This window comes from Rutilus rutilus, assembly GCF_951802725.1.
Source record: "Rutilus rutilus genome assembly, chromosome: 24".
In the NCBI taxonomy this organism is placed as follows: Eukaryota; Metazoa; Chordata; class Actinopteri; order Cypriniformes; family Leuciscidae; genus Rutilus; species Rutilus rutilus.
In genome coordinates, this window is record NC_140228.1 from 102,501 (window position 1) to 115,594 (window position 13,094).

Below are 13,094 nucleotides of genomic sequence, written 5' to 3' on the forward strand. Positions count from 1 at the left end.
TCACTCACTCACTCACTCACTCACGTGTCCTACCGCACTCACTCACTCACTCACGTGTCCTCACTCACTCACTCACTCACGTGTCCTCACTCACTCACTCACTCACTCACTCACGTGTCCTCACTCACTCACTCACTCACGTGTCCTACCGCACTCACTCACTCACTCACTCACTCACGTGTCCTCACTCACTCACTCACTCACGTGTTCTCACTCACTCACGTGTCCTCACTCACTCACTCACTCACGTGTCCTCACTCACTCACTCACGTGTCCTCACTCACGTGTTCTCACTCACTCACGTGTCCTCACTCACTCACTCACTCACGTGTCCTCACTCACTCACTCACGCACTCACTCACTCACGTGTCCTCACTCACTCACTCACTCACGTGTTCTCACTCACTCACGTGTCCTCACTCACTCACTCACTCACGTGTCCTCACTCACTCACTCACGTGTCCTCACTCACTCACTCACTCACTCACGTGTCCTCACTCACTCACTCACTCACTCACTCACTCACTCACGTGTCCTACCTCACTCACTCACTCACTCACTCACTCATTCACTCACTCACTCACGTGTCCTACCTCACTCACTCACTCACTCACTCACTCACTCACTCACTCACTCTCACACACACACACACACACACACACACACACACACACACACGTCCTACCGCTGAAGAAGCTCTTGACGCGCAGGTAGCTGACGCTGAGGCGCAGGACGGAGAGTTTGTCGAGTTTGGAGATGATCTCGGGACAGAAGGGAAGCAGACTCGACAGGCGCTCCAGCTCGGCGTTCAGGCGCTCGCGGTGACGCTTCGATGGGTTCGACTTCTCCGTCGCTGGTGCTGGCTTTCTGCTGGATAAAACAACACACACTTATGAAGAACACACAAACACACACACTCTGTGATGAAGATCTTTCCCAGCATGCCAGAGTCACACAGCATGGACAGATCCAATGACACACTTAATAATATGTAGTGCAATGTTCATTGACAGAAAAACACAGGTTCTTAACGTCTGTAACGAGCTTCACACACACACACACACACACACACACACACACACACACACAGATATTACTCAAGAAAAGAAATGAACATACTGTATTAAAGATCTACGTCAGAGTCGACTATAACGTTCAGTTATTATGATGTTTACAAACAAGTGGTTTCCTAAAAATAAACACCAATAATTTCCCAGTTTGAGTCTCTGAGGGTTAAAGGTGAATATTTAATCTAACCCTAACCCCTGACCCTGAGCACAGGTCACTTCACCTGACAGCAAAAACATCTAGAATAAATCCAGCACTAAACTAACAAACACGGCAGAAGTGTTTTCAAATAAACACAAATCACACTAAATCAACAGTTAGGGTTAATAATCTAACCTAACCCTAACCCTAACCTAACCTAACCTAACCCTAACCCTAACTAAATCAACAGTTTCACAAAGTTCAGCTTTACTTGGTTTAAAACGACTGATTTCTGAAGTGGTTAAAAGCACAGCTACAAATATATAAATATATATAATAATAATATATTAATCAACATAAATACTGGCAAACTTATGAATCTACAGTTACAGGCAGTTTAAAACCGTATGAGGGTTTATTAATGTTAATATGCTTTAATCTGAACTCAATATGATTTGATCTGTTTATCAGTCATTTCTAACTCTGGACAGTTTGACTCACTTTCTCTTATGCTGTTCACATACGCGTTTACACTTTCATTACTTTGTTGTTTACCATATAATAATAATAATAATAATAACCGTTAATATTATTAAGTCAAATCACATTTATTTATACAGCGCTTTTAACAACACAGAGTTTCAGAGCAGCTTTACAGAGATAACAGGACAATAATGCAGCAAAGTTTGTTTCCAGAAGAAAATAGCGTCACAGTCCAGCTTAAGGAAGTTCAGAGATGGTTCATTATTGTTGTAAAAAAGTTATTAATTTAGTTCATTTATATATATATAGCCGCTCAGGAGAAAACTGTGATGTCATCGTCCAGCTCAGTTCAGTTCTTGTATAATAGTGTCAATTGCAGGCAGATCAATATTATTGTTGAATATTAAATTAAAATGTTAAATTTAATGTACCCTAGTGAAGTGTTTCAAGATCCTTTCAGATCAATCATGTTCAGTGGGGATTTTATTTCTGTTAAACACTTCAGATGTTACTGATGATTTATGGTCATGATTATATATATATATATATATATATATATATATATATATATATATATGAAAAGTTCAGATGCAAAAGCCTCTAAGTGCCATCTGAAATTTTCTTCTAGAATGATCATTTTTATCAAGCTCGTATATTTAAGTTCAGTAATTTCACTTAAACGGCAATGAAAACTACGAGCTTGATAAAAATGATCATTCTAGAAGAAAATTTCAGATGGCACTTAGAGGCTTTTGCATCTGAACTTTTCATATATATATATATATATATATATATATATATATGTGTGTGTGTGTGTGTGTGTGTGTGCTACTGTATGTACAGTAGAGTGCGAGTCTTAACTGTTTCTGGACGGGTTTCCTCCTCTTTCTCCCTGCATACAGACAGTCTCCAGGAGGAATCATCTTCAGCTGATGCTCTGAAACATACAACAGCTTCATTCAGTAATAATAATCATAATAAACAGTGCATGCGGTCATATCACATCTCAGTTCTCAATCATTCATCACTCACACTCAGCAATCACATGAATGAATGGCTGATTCAAAGATTCATTCTTATACATTCAAAGCGAGAGCTGATATCTAATAATCAATAAATCAAAATAAAGAAGTACCTGCTGTGAAGATCGAGCGCAGAATGAGCTGGAGAAGAGACTCGAGTGTGTGTGACGTGTGTGACTGTATGTGTGTGTGTGTGTGTGTGTGTGTTTGCTGTTATATACTGTGTTTCAGGTGGCGGATTCCACAGAATGACACGCCGGACTCTTCGCACGCGATTCTGAGCCACACACACACACACACACACACACTGAGGGGAGGGATTTCTCTCTCTCTCTGCCTCTGTCTCTTCAGAAGCTCATATGAAGTCGTTATGGACAGATGGATTTTAACGGAATGAAAGATGAAACATCGGATTTCCAGAAAAGCATCAGCCTGAAGTATAACACATCATCTGCTCATTTGTGTTTCTCTCGATTTAAAGCGGAAATTATTCGACAGTTCAATGAAGGAAACAAACAAACTCTGATCGACTGGAAATGAGCAGAAACGATCATCGGCGGTTTTACGCACAATAACGATAATAAAGGATTATATGTGGTAAAATCACAAACTTTCTTAAGTTTTTCTTGAATACTAAAGCACTTGTGATGAATTTTATCATTATCTTTTGTTTGGCTGTATGACGAATACTGAGACTCGGGCGATCTCACGCTGTTTCTGAGCTACTGACTGACAAACATCGCGTTTACAATCGCACAACTTTAGTATGGAAGCCGAATGGCAGAATGACGTGTGTCAAGTCAAGTCAGCTTTATTCATATAGCGCTTTTTACAATACTGATTGTTTTATAGCAGCTTTACAGTGATAACAGGAAAATAATGCAACAAAGTTTGTTTCGGCTGTACAGCAGATCTAGAAGAAAATAGTGTCATAGTCCAAGTAAGTACAGTGATGGTTAATTTTTGTTGTAAATAAGTTATGAATTTAGTTCATATATATATATATATAGCCGCTCTGGAGAAAACAGTGATGTCATCGTCCAGCTCAGTTCAGTTCTAATATAATGGTGTCAATGCAGGCAGAGCAATAATATTGATGAATATTTAAGTGTCCCACAACAGGCGTTTCGTTAAAGGCTAAATGGTTTTTTTATGTTTTTTATTGGGGATACAAATATGCTTCTCGGTTCATGCATGTCAGATTTTTTTGCAATTAAAACTAATTAAATTAGTTAGTGTGTGAAATATGTGTCTGTGTGTGTGTGTGTGTGTGAGAGAGAGAGATATTTGAGTGTTGTGATGCAATGCAGGATAAATCCCATCCGTCTCTACAGGATCATCCCATTTAATCTCCCACAATCCCTCACTGTAGTGACACACAATCAGGTCTCTGCACGCAACCGTTCACACAACATACTGTACATCTGATGACATAAACTGCCCACAGATACACACAACCCGACCCGGCCCGACCTGACCCTACACTGACCCCTGACACAGTGGAAGCACACAGAAGATTGTAGGAAATAAAGCTGCATGCTGGTTTTATTTGATGAACCTCATTTCATGACACAATGTGATTAATAAATGATCACAGTAATCTTCAGGGGGTTTCACATGTTTAATATTATAAACATGATCTCAAATCTGATTCTTCCACTGATGAGATCAATAAATAACTTTGAGTTAAGCATTTAACGACTGTTCCCATTCAGTCGGTTCACTGACGGGTCCATCACATCACTTCCTCTCGGCTCGGCCTACATCACTTCCTCTCTGGCTCAGCTCAGGGAACAGGTCCTACATCACTTCCTCTCTGGCTCAGCTCAGGGAACAGGTCCTACATCACTTCCTCTCCGGCTTGGCTCAGGGAACGGGTCCATCACATCACTTCCTCTCCGGCTCAGCTCAGGGAACAGGTCCATCACATCACTTCCTCTCCGGCTCAGCTCAGGGAACAGGTCCATCACATCACTTCCTCTCGGCTCGGCTCAGGGAACGGGTCCATCACATCACTTCCTCTCCGGCTCAGCTCAGGGAACAGGTCCTACATCACTTCCTCTCTGGCTCAGCTCAGGGAACGGGTCCATCACATCACTTCCTCTCTGGCTCAGCTCAGGGAACAGGTCCATCACATCACTTCCTCTCCGGCTCAGCTCAGGGAACAGGTCCATCACATCACTTCCTCTCCGGCTCAGCTCAGGGAACAGGTCCTACATCACTTCCTCTCTGGCTCAGCTCAGGGAACGGGTCCATCACATCACTTCCTCTCCGGCTCAGCTCAGGGAACAGGTCCTACATCACTTCCTCTCTGGCTCAGCTCAGGGAACGGGTCCATCACATCACTTCCTCTCCGGCTCTACATCACTTCCTCTCCGGCTCAGCTCAGGGAACAGGTCCTACATCACTTCCTCTCTGGCTCAGCTCAGGGAACAGGTCCTACATCACTTCCTCTCCGGCTCAGCTCAGGGAACAGGTCCATCACATCACTTCCTCTCCGGCTCAGCTCAGGGAACAGGTCCATCACATCACTTCCTCTCTGGCTCAGCTCAGGGAACAGGTCCTACATCACTTCCTCTCCGGCTCAGCTCAGGGAACAGGTCCTACATCACTTCCTCTCTGGCTCAGCTCAGGGAACAGGTCCATCACATCACTTCCTCTCCGGCTCAGCTCAGGGAACAGGTCCTACATCACTTCCTCTCCGGCTCAGCTCAGGGAACAGGTCCTACATCACTTCCTCTCCGGCTCAGCTCAGGGAACAGGTCCATCACATCACTTCCTCTCTGGCTCAGCTCAGGGAACAGGTCCTACATCACTTCCTCTCCGGCTCAGCTCAGGGAACAGGTCCATCACATCACTTCCTCTCCGGCTCAGCTCAGGGAACAGGTCCTACATCACTTCCTCTCCGGCTCAGCTCAGGGAACAGGTCCTACATCACTTCCTCTCCGGCTCAGCTCAGGGAACAGGTCCATCACATCACTTCCTCTCTGGCTCAGCTCAGGGAACAGGTCGTACATCACTTCCTCTCCGGCTCAGCTCAGGGAACAGGTCCATCACATCACTTCCTCTCTGGCTCAGCTCAGGGAACAGGTCCTACATCACTTCCTCTCCGGCTCAGCTCAGGGAACAGGTCCTACATCACTTCCTCTCCGGCTCAGCTCAGGGAACAGGTCCTACATCACTTCCTCTCTGGCTCAGCTCAGGGAACAGGTCCTACATCACTTCCTCTCCGGCTCAGCTCAGGGAACAGGTCCTACATCACTTCCTCTCTGGCTCAGCTCAGGGAACAGGTCCATCACATCACTTCCTCTCTGGCTCAGCTCAGGGAACAGGTCCATCACATCACTTCCTCTCCGGCTCAGCTCAGGGAACAGGTCCTACATCACTTCCTCTCTGGCTCAGCTCAGGGAACAGGTCCTACATCACTTCCTCTCTGGCTCAGCTCAGGGAATAGATCCTACATCACTTCCTCTCCGGCTCAGCTCAGGGAACAGGTCCTACATCACTTCCTCTCCGGCTCAGCTCAGGGAACAGGTCCATCACATCACTTCCTCTCTGGCTCAGCTCAGGGAACAGGTCCTACATCACTTCCTCTCCGGCTCAGCTCAGGGAACAGGTCCATCACATCACTTCCTCTCTGGCTCAGCTCAGGGAACAGGTCCTACATCACTTCCTCTCCGGCTCAGCTCAGGGAACAGGTCCTACATCACTTCCTCTCCGGCTCAGCTCAGGGAACAGGTCCTACATCACTTCCTCTCTGGCTCAGCTCAGGGAACAGGTCCTACATCACTTCCTCTCCGGCTCAGCTCAGGGAACAGGTCCTACATCACTTCCTCTCTGGCTCAGCTCAGGGAACAGGTCCATCACATCACTTCCTCTCTGGCTCAGCTCAGGGAACAGGTCCATCACATCACTTCCTCTCCGGCTCAGCTCAGGGAACAGGTCCTACATCACTTCCTCTCTGGCTCAGCTCAGGGAACAGGTCCTACATCACTTCCTCTCTGGCTCAGCTCAGGGAACAGGTCCTACATCACTTCCTCTCCGGCTCAGCTCAGGGAACAGGTCCTACATCACTTCCTCTCCGGCTCAGCTCAGGGAACAGGTCCTACATCACTTCCTCTCTGGCTCAGCTCAGGGAACAGGTCCATCACATCACTTCCTCTCCGGCTCAGCTCAGGGAACAGGTCCTACATCACTTCCTCTCCGGCTCAGCTCAGGGAACAGGTCCTACATCACTTCCTCTCTGGCTCAGCTCAGGGAACAGGTCCTACATCACTTCCTCTCCGGCTCAGCTCAGGGAACAGGTCCTACATCACTTCCTCTCTGGCTCAGCTCAGGGAACAGGTCCATCACATCACTTCCTCTCCGGCTCAGCTCAGGGAACAGGTCCTACATCACTTCCTCTCTGGCTCAGCTCAGGGAACAGGTCCATCACATCACTTCCTCTCCGGCTCAGCTCAGGGAACAGGTCCTACATCACTTCCTCTCTGGCTCAGCTCAGGGAACAGGTCCATCACATCACTTCCTCTCCGGCTCAGCTCAGGGAACAGGTCCTACATCACTTCCTCTCTGGCTCAGCTCAGGGAACAGGTCCATCACATCACTTCCTCTCCGGCTCAGCTCAGGGAACAGGTCCTACATCACTTCCTCTCTGGCTCAGCTCAGGGAACAGGTCCATCACATCACTTCCTCTCCGGCTCAGCTCAGGGAACAGGTCCTACATCACTTCCTCTCTGGCTCAGCTCAGGGAACAGGTCCTAGATGTAGTTCCGGTCGTTCCTTCTTCTGAAACTGTGGATGATGGAGTTCCAGCAGCTCGGTGAAGAGATGAAGAACAAAGGGAATGAGGCTTGCGACTGCAATTATATGCAGTTTGTTTATATGTATATCGGACGGGCCAATGACGCATGACGACGTGGGCGTGTGTATGTTATATACACACGCCCACGTTGTCATGCGTCATTGGCCCGTCTGGCATGAATAAAGGTCTTCAGCGAATGGCGTAAGAGCACAATATCCCATAGTCATGTGTTGTGCCGAGTGAAGCGACTGAATAGGAACTCAGTCATTCAATGAAGCCCATCATAACAAACGATCAGTTGTGAACATTTCTCTAGCCCTTAATCGCTGTTAAAAAAGGATAACACTTAAGATGTTTGGGGTCATTTTGACCCCAAACTTTTAAAGAGCGATTGCATAAGGAAATATACATTTTTTAAATGGAAAACTATATATCATTTTTTTTATTTACTTCTCAACTATACATTTATGCTGTGTTTTTGTGGAAATTTTGAAGTTTTTTACCTATTTACTGCACAATTACATAACTAGGCCATAAATTGGCTCATGAAAAAAGATTTTTTAAAGAAAAAATCACTTAAATGATGATCTTAATTAAATCTAAATAGTTTTTGGACATTGCTCTAGGTGTTAGAGATAGAATACTGACATCTGCTGGTTTGTGGAAAAACTTTAGAAATTATAATTAAAGAAAGAAATTGCAATGACCACATATATCCAATAGAGGCCCATAGAGACTCATTCATTTTCACTTCATTTTTCTTGATACTTAAACTTCTCCTCACAACTTTATGATATATATTTTGTGAATATTTATTTAAACATTTTGAAATACATAAAAAATATGTAGTTTTGTCAGAGTTATAATTTGTTGTTGTTTTCTGATATATTTTGAATTATCTTGCTTTTGCAAATTATTATACATACATTTGCAGTAACATTACAAGTCACCACTATGACATGACTGTAATGTGTGTGTGTGTGTGTGTGTGTGTGTGGGGGGGGGGGGGGGGGGGGGTTGTTCCATGTTGCATATGTGACATTTTTCAGATTTATGCCAGTTTAGTTGATTTTATTTGCCAATTTCAATAAAAATGCTCTCTGTTGCAGTGACATACGTGTGTGTTTGTGTGTGTTTGTGTGTGTGTGTATGAGATAGAAAGTTCGTTCAACTTTGGGTTTATGCTCTAGGACCAGACCTTTATTTAAATGCAACATTTTTTTGATTTATGCCAGTTTTGTTTATTTTATTTGCCAATTTCTGTAAAAATGCTCTCTGTTGCAGTCACATACATGTGTGTGTTTGTGTGTGTGTGTGTGTGTGTGTGTGTGTGAGTGTGTGTGTATGAGATAGAAAGTTAGTTCTACTTTTTATTTATGCTCTAGGACCAGACCTTGGTTTATTTGTAAAAATTTTCAGATTTATAATGGATTTACTTTTATTTTTTTGACAAACAAAATTTTAAAAAGTCATTTTTTTCATTTTCCCATTCATTTTCAATGTGGGGTCATTTTGACCCCAAACAGCTTAAATGGTACTTTTTTTTTTACACACCTTTAGAACAACCAAATCAAGCCCAGTTTTTTTGTGCATGTTTAGATAGATTATTTAGGAAAAGTCACAGAGTTTCATGCCCCTGAGATGAAGGTAACACTTTTAAAAAATGAAGGAAAAGTCCATTGGGGTCATTTTGACCCCAAACAGCGATTAAGGGCTAGACTCGTGAAGACTCTGTTTATGGTCAGATTCTTGTTATTTTGATGCATTTGGCAGAAATGACTCAGTTTAACCTGATGATTTAAGAGTCTCTGAGCACAAACACACACAGAAAGAAGCAGGGACATGAATAATCGCATGTTTGCAAACATCACGCCGGTTCAGTGGGCTGGAAGTAAATCCGCTGTTATTGAGGTCAGCGAGTCGCTGGCAGATTGTGTGGAATAAACCGAGTCACTGATTCAGGAGCTTCAACTCACTGCACATCAGATTCGGCTCAGGCTTGTGCTGGTCTGAGCTGTTACTAGCCTTCACAAACCTGTGTTATCAAAACAACTGCTGAGCAAACATTTATTTCACACACATGGTCTGGAATTGAGTTTCATTAGTTTCTGAAGAGCAGAATAATATTGGGACAGTAAAGACACAATTTCTCTGTTTGCTGTGGAATTATGACATTGTAAAATATGATGGAAGCTCAACCTCACAACCAAGACACGACACGCATGATCTTGAAACTGGTTTCTTAAAAGTCTAACCCTAACCCTAACCCTGTGGTGAAAATCCAGCTTTTAATGTTGTTGTCTATGTGGTGTTCCCCCAATAGCAACCCAGTGGGAGTGTGAATAGAAATTTCTGTTTTATAATCCCCCTGCCAATAAACAAGTGCCCTTGCATTCGCTGCCCAATAGTAATGCAAGAAACAAGGTAACCCTAGCCCACCCTTCTCCCTTGGTTTCTGTAAATGTATTTTTGATATTCTGTGAGCTTTAAAACCCCAGATAAAAGGCAGGATAATTGAATCTAATGTTTTGAAAAAAGACTTAGTCAAAAAAATTGGAATGTTTTGAAAGAGATACAAGAATCTAGGCAGAGAGACCATTTTAACAGCGTTTATACGGCCTATCATAGAAAGAAGAAGAGTTCTCCATTTGCCAATGTCTATCTTTAAATACTCCAATTTCTGAAGAAAATTCAACTTAAAAAATAATTTAGGGTTTTTTGGCAAAACAACTCCAAGATACTTCAGTCGGTCTGTAATTTTGAAAGGGAGATTGTGTAAGAATTCAGTATCAAGATCAGCACTTAAAGACATGAATTCACTCTTCTGCCAATTAATTGTATATCCAGAGACTGTACCAAAAGATTCTATAAGATCTAACAGTAAAGGGACCGACGGCTCAGGATTCGACAGAAAGAGAACAACATCATCTGCGTATAAGGAGATGTGATGATCTACATTTCCCAATCTCACAGGCTCAATAGATGGATTGTTTCTAATACTGATCGCAAGGGGTTCGATCGCAATTGCAAAAAGCAAAGGGCTGAGGGGACATCGTATGATGTGTCAGGGAATTTTTGAGTTTCAAGAGAATGAGTGAACATCCTCAGTAAAAGGGGAGCCAGCTTTCCAGAATATTTTTTATATAATTCAATGCTGAAACCGTCTGGCCCCGCCACCTTGCCATTAGGAAAAGATTTTATAGAATCAACAATCTCTGGAATAGTAATTTCAGAGTTTAAAGCCTCACAGGCAGCATCACTCAATTTAGGAAGATTCAAATGTCCTAGCCAATTAGAAATGTCCCCTTTTGCTCTTGATGTATATAATTGTTCATAATATTCTCTAAAGCGATCATTTATACCTTTAGGATCCACAAGCATGTCCCCTGCTTTTGATTTAATTTTGTGTATGGCTTTATTTGCTTGTAAACCCCTCAGCTGTCGCGCCAGCAATTTATGGGACTTATCCCCTAACTCAAAATATTTTTGTCTTATCCTCAACAATTGATCCCATACCTGCCCTGATAAACTAGTTTTGTAATCATACTTTAATTTAAGAATATTCTGTAAAGTAGAGGGGCTAGAGGAAATTCTATAGGAGGCTTCCAACTGAGATAATTCCTCTTCTATTTCTGCAAGGCCGAAGACTCAAAAGAGATAATATGACCCCTAATCACAGCCTTAAAAGATTCCCACAAAGTGGAGTCAGTGACTTCAGAATTATCATTAATATCCAGAAAATCCGAGATTTTTTCAGATATAAATTGGCAAAATGATACATCAGAAAGTAGAGAAGGATGAAAACGCCCAACAATGTGGTTTAGTCTTATGTCCAAGATCAAGAACCACTGAAGTCGGAGAATGATCAGAAATGAAGATGTTGTGATAGTCTGAGGAGATCACGTCTGATATAAGTTTTGAGTTGAGCAAAAAATAATCTATTCTAGAAAAAGACTTGTGCCTTTGTGAAAAAAAAGAATAGTCTCTACCTGTGGGGCGTATCAGTCTCCATATATCAACCAGATTCATAGAGGACATAAGGTTATTTAAAACTATGGAGGCAGAAGGTAACTGGCTTATTTGGGCTGACCTGTCCAAAACATTATCAAGCACACAGTTAAAATCACCACCTACAATAACATACGAATCAGTAAAATCAGACAGTAAATTAAATATTTTAGTAAAGAAAGTAGGGTCATCAACAGGGACGTGCACAAGGGGGTTGCTCAGGTTGCCCGGGCAACTGCCCATATGCCCTTCTCGACTCACGTTGCCCTTCCGAGGGGGAAAATAAATAAATAAAGAATTTCACGTAGGCCTAGATAAAAAATAAATAAATCGCAAAGCCTCATTCACTTTCATTCGGGCACCGAAAGTGAAAGTCAGTAGGAGAAGGGCTAACTCTGTTTACGTGGCTGCAGCGCTGCACGCGACCGGTGTAACACGCAATCATACTACAAATCATGCGTAGTTGCCCAGTTACCATAAGTACCATCAGAACTAAATACGAGCAAGAAGCACAACTGAATGTACGGGAAGCCAAAAGGTTAAAAAAGATTGTATTTTTTCCCGAAATTTAAGCTTTTTTTATTTTTTTTATTTTTTTATTAGAAGCGAGTTTTTCCCCATCTGTCAATTCAATCCAGATTATTTCTTTTCAAATTTAAAACAATAAAATAAAACAATAAAATAAAAAATAAAAACAATAAACAATATGAGGAACTCTTTTTCTCATGTGTATTTTGGTGACATTTAACATATTGTTAATACATTTTGTATACTGTTTACAAAGTTATAAACCTGTCATCTCGTTTTGCAATCTTTATAAATAATAATAAGACCATAATATGAGGCATTGAGTTTGGACATAAACACGGTCAGATAAGGCAATTTGTATGGGCAAAAGGGGGGGGGGGTGCTGCTGCCCTTTTTCAGGTCAGAGCAACTGCCCCTCAAAATTCCTGTGCACGTCCCTGGTCATCAAAGTTAGGTCCATACACATTAAGAAGTGTAACATGAAATGAATAAATGTAACCAGTTACCAAAATATATTGACCATTTGGATCACTCAAAGTGGAAACATGTCTAAAAGGAACTGTCTTACGGATTAAAAGTGCAACTCCTCTTGCCTTGCTAGAGAACGTGGACTGAAAGATATGGCCAACCCAGCTGCATTTAAGCATCTTCTCTCTCGTGGGCCTAATATGGGTTAGGCCTACCCCCTACCCCCGTCCCACTTTCCCAAACAAAGTGAGAACACGCATCCCAAAAACTCACTGAGGGGTTGCCGGACCATCGGAACAGCGAAACTACAGCTAGAAAGCCCTAGCTCCCTCTCCAATCACTTGAACAAGCTATGAACAAAGGAAACGGTCATATAAATGTCCCAGTCTGAGTAACGTTAACGGTAGCTGTTGAATAAAAGTCACATACCAGAGCATGTTACGCCAGCATACATAGGCAATAAATGCTTTTCAAGACAGCGTCTCGATGAAGGCCTCAGTCTCCTCGGGTGAGGAAAACACTTTGTCAGTGGTACCATGAGTGACGGGCAGCCTTGCCGGATAAATGAAGCCGCT

General features: G+C 42.7%; 1 protein-coding gene across 1 annotated transcript in view; it reads right to left on the reverse strand.

The window, feature by feature from the left end:
• ahrra (aryl-hydrocarbon receptor repressor a) overlaps positions 1-3,278 on the reverse strand; it is a 45,573-nt gene extending 42,295 nt beyond the window's left edge. Inside the window, exons 1-3 of the mRNA XM_084398118.1 lie at positions 2,828-3,278; positions 2,554-2,629; positions 686-870 (exon numbers count right to left, since the gene is read on the reverse strand). Of these exons, the coding sequence (XP_084254244.1) occupies positions 686-870; positions 2,554-2,615 (247 nt within the window). The 5' untranslated portion in view covers positions 2,616-2,629; positions 2,828-3,278. The remainder of the gene's footprint in view (positions 1-685; positions 871-2,553; positions 2,630-2,827) is intronic.
• Positions 3,279-13,094: the final 9,816 nt, after the last annotated feature.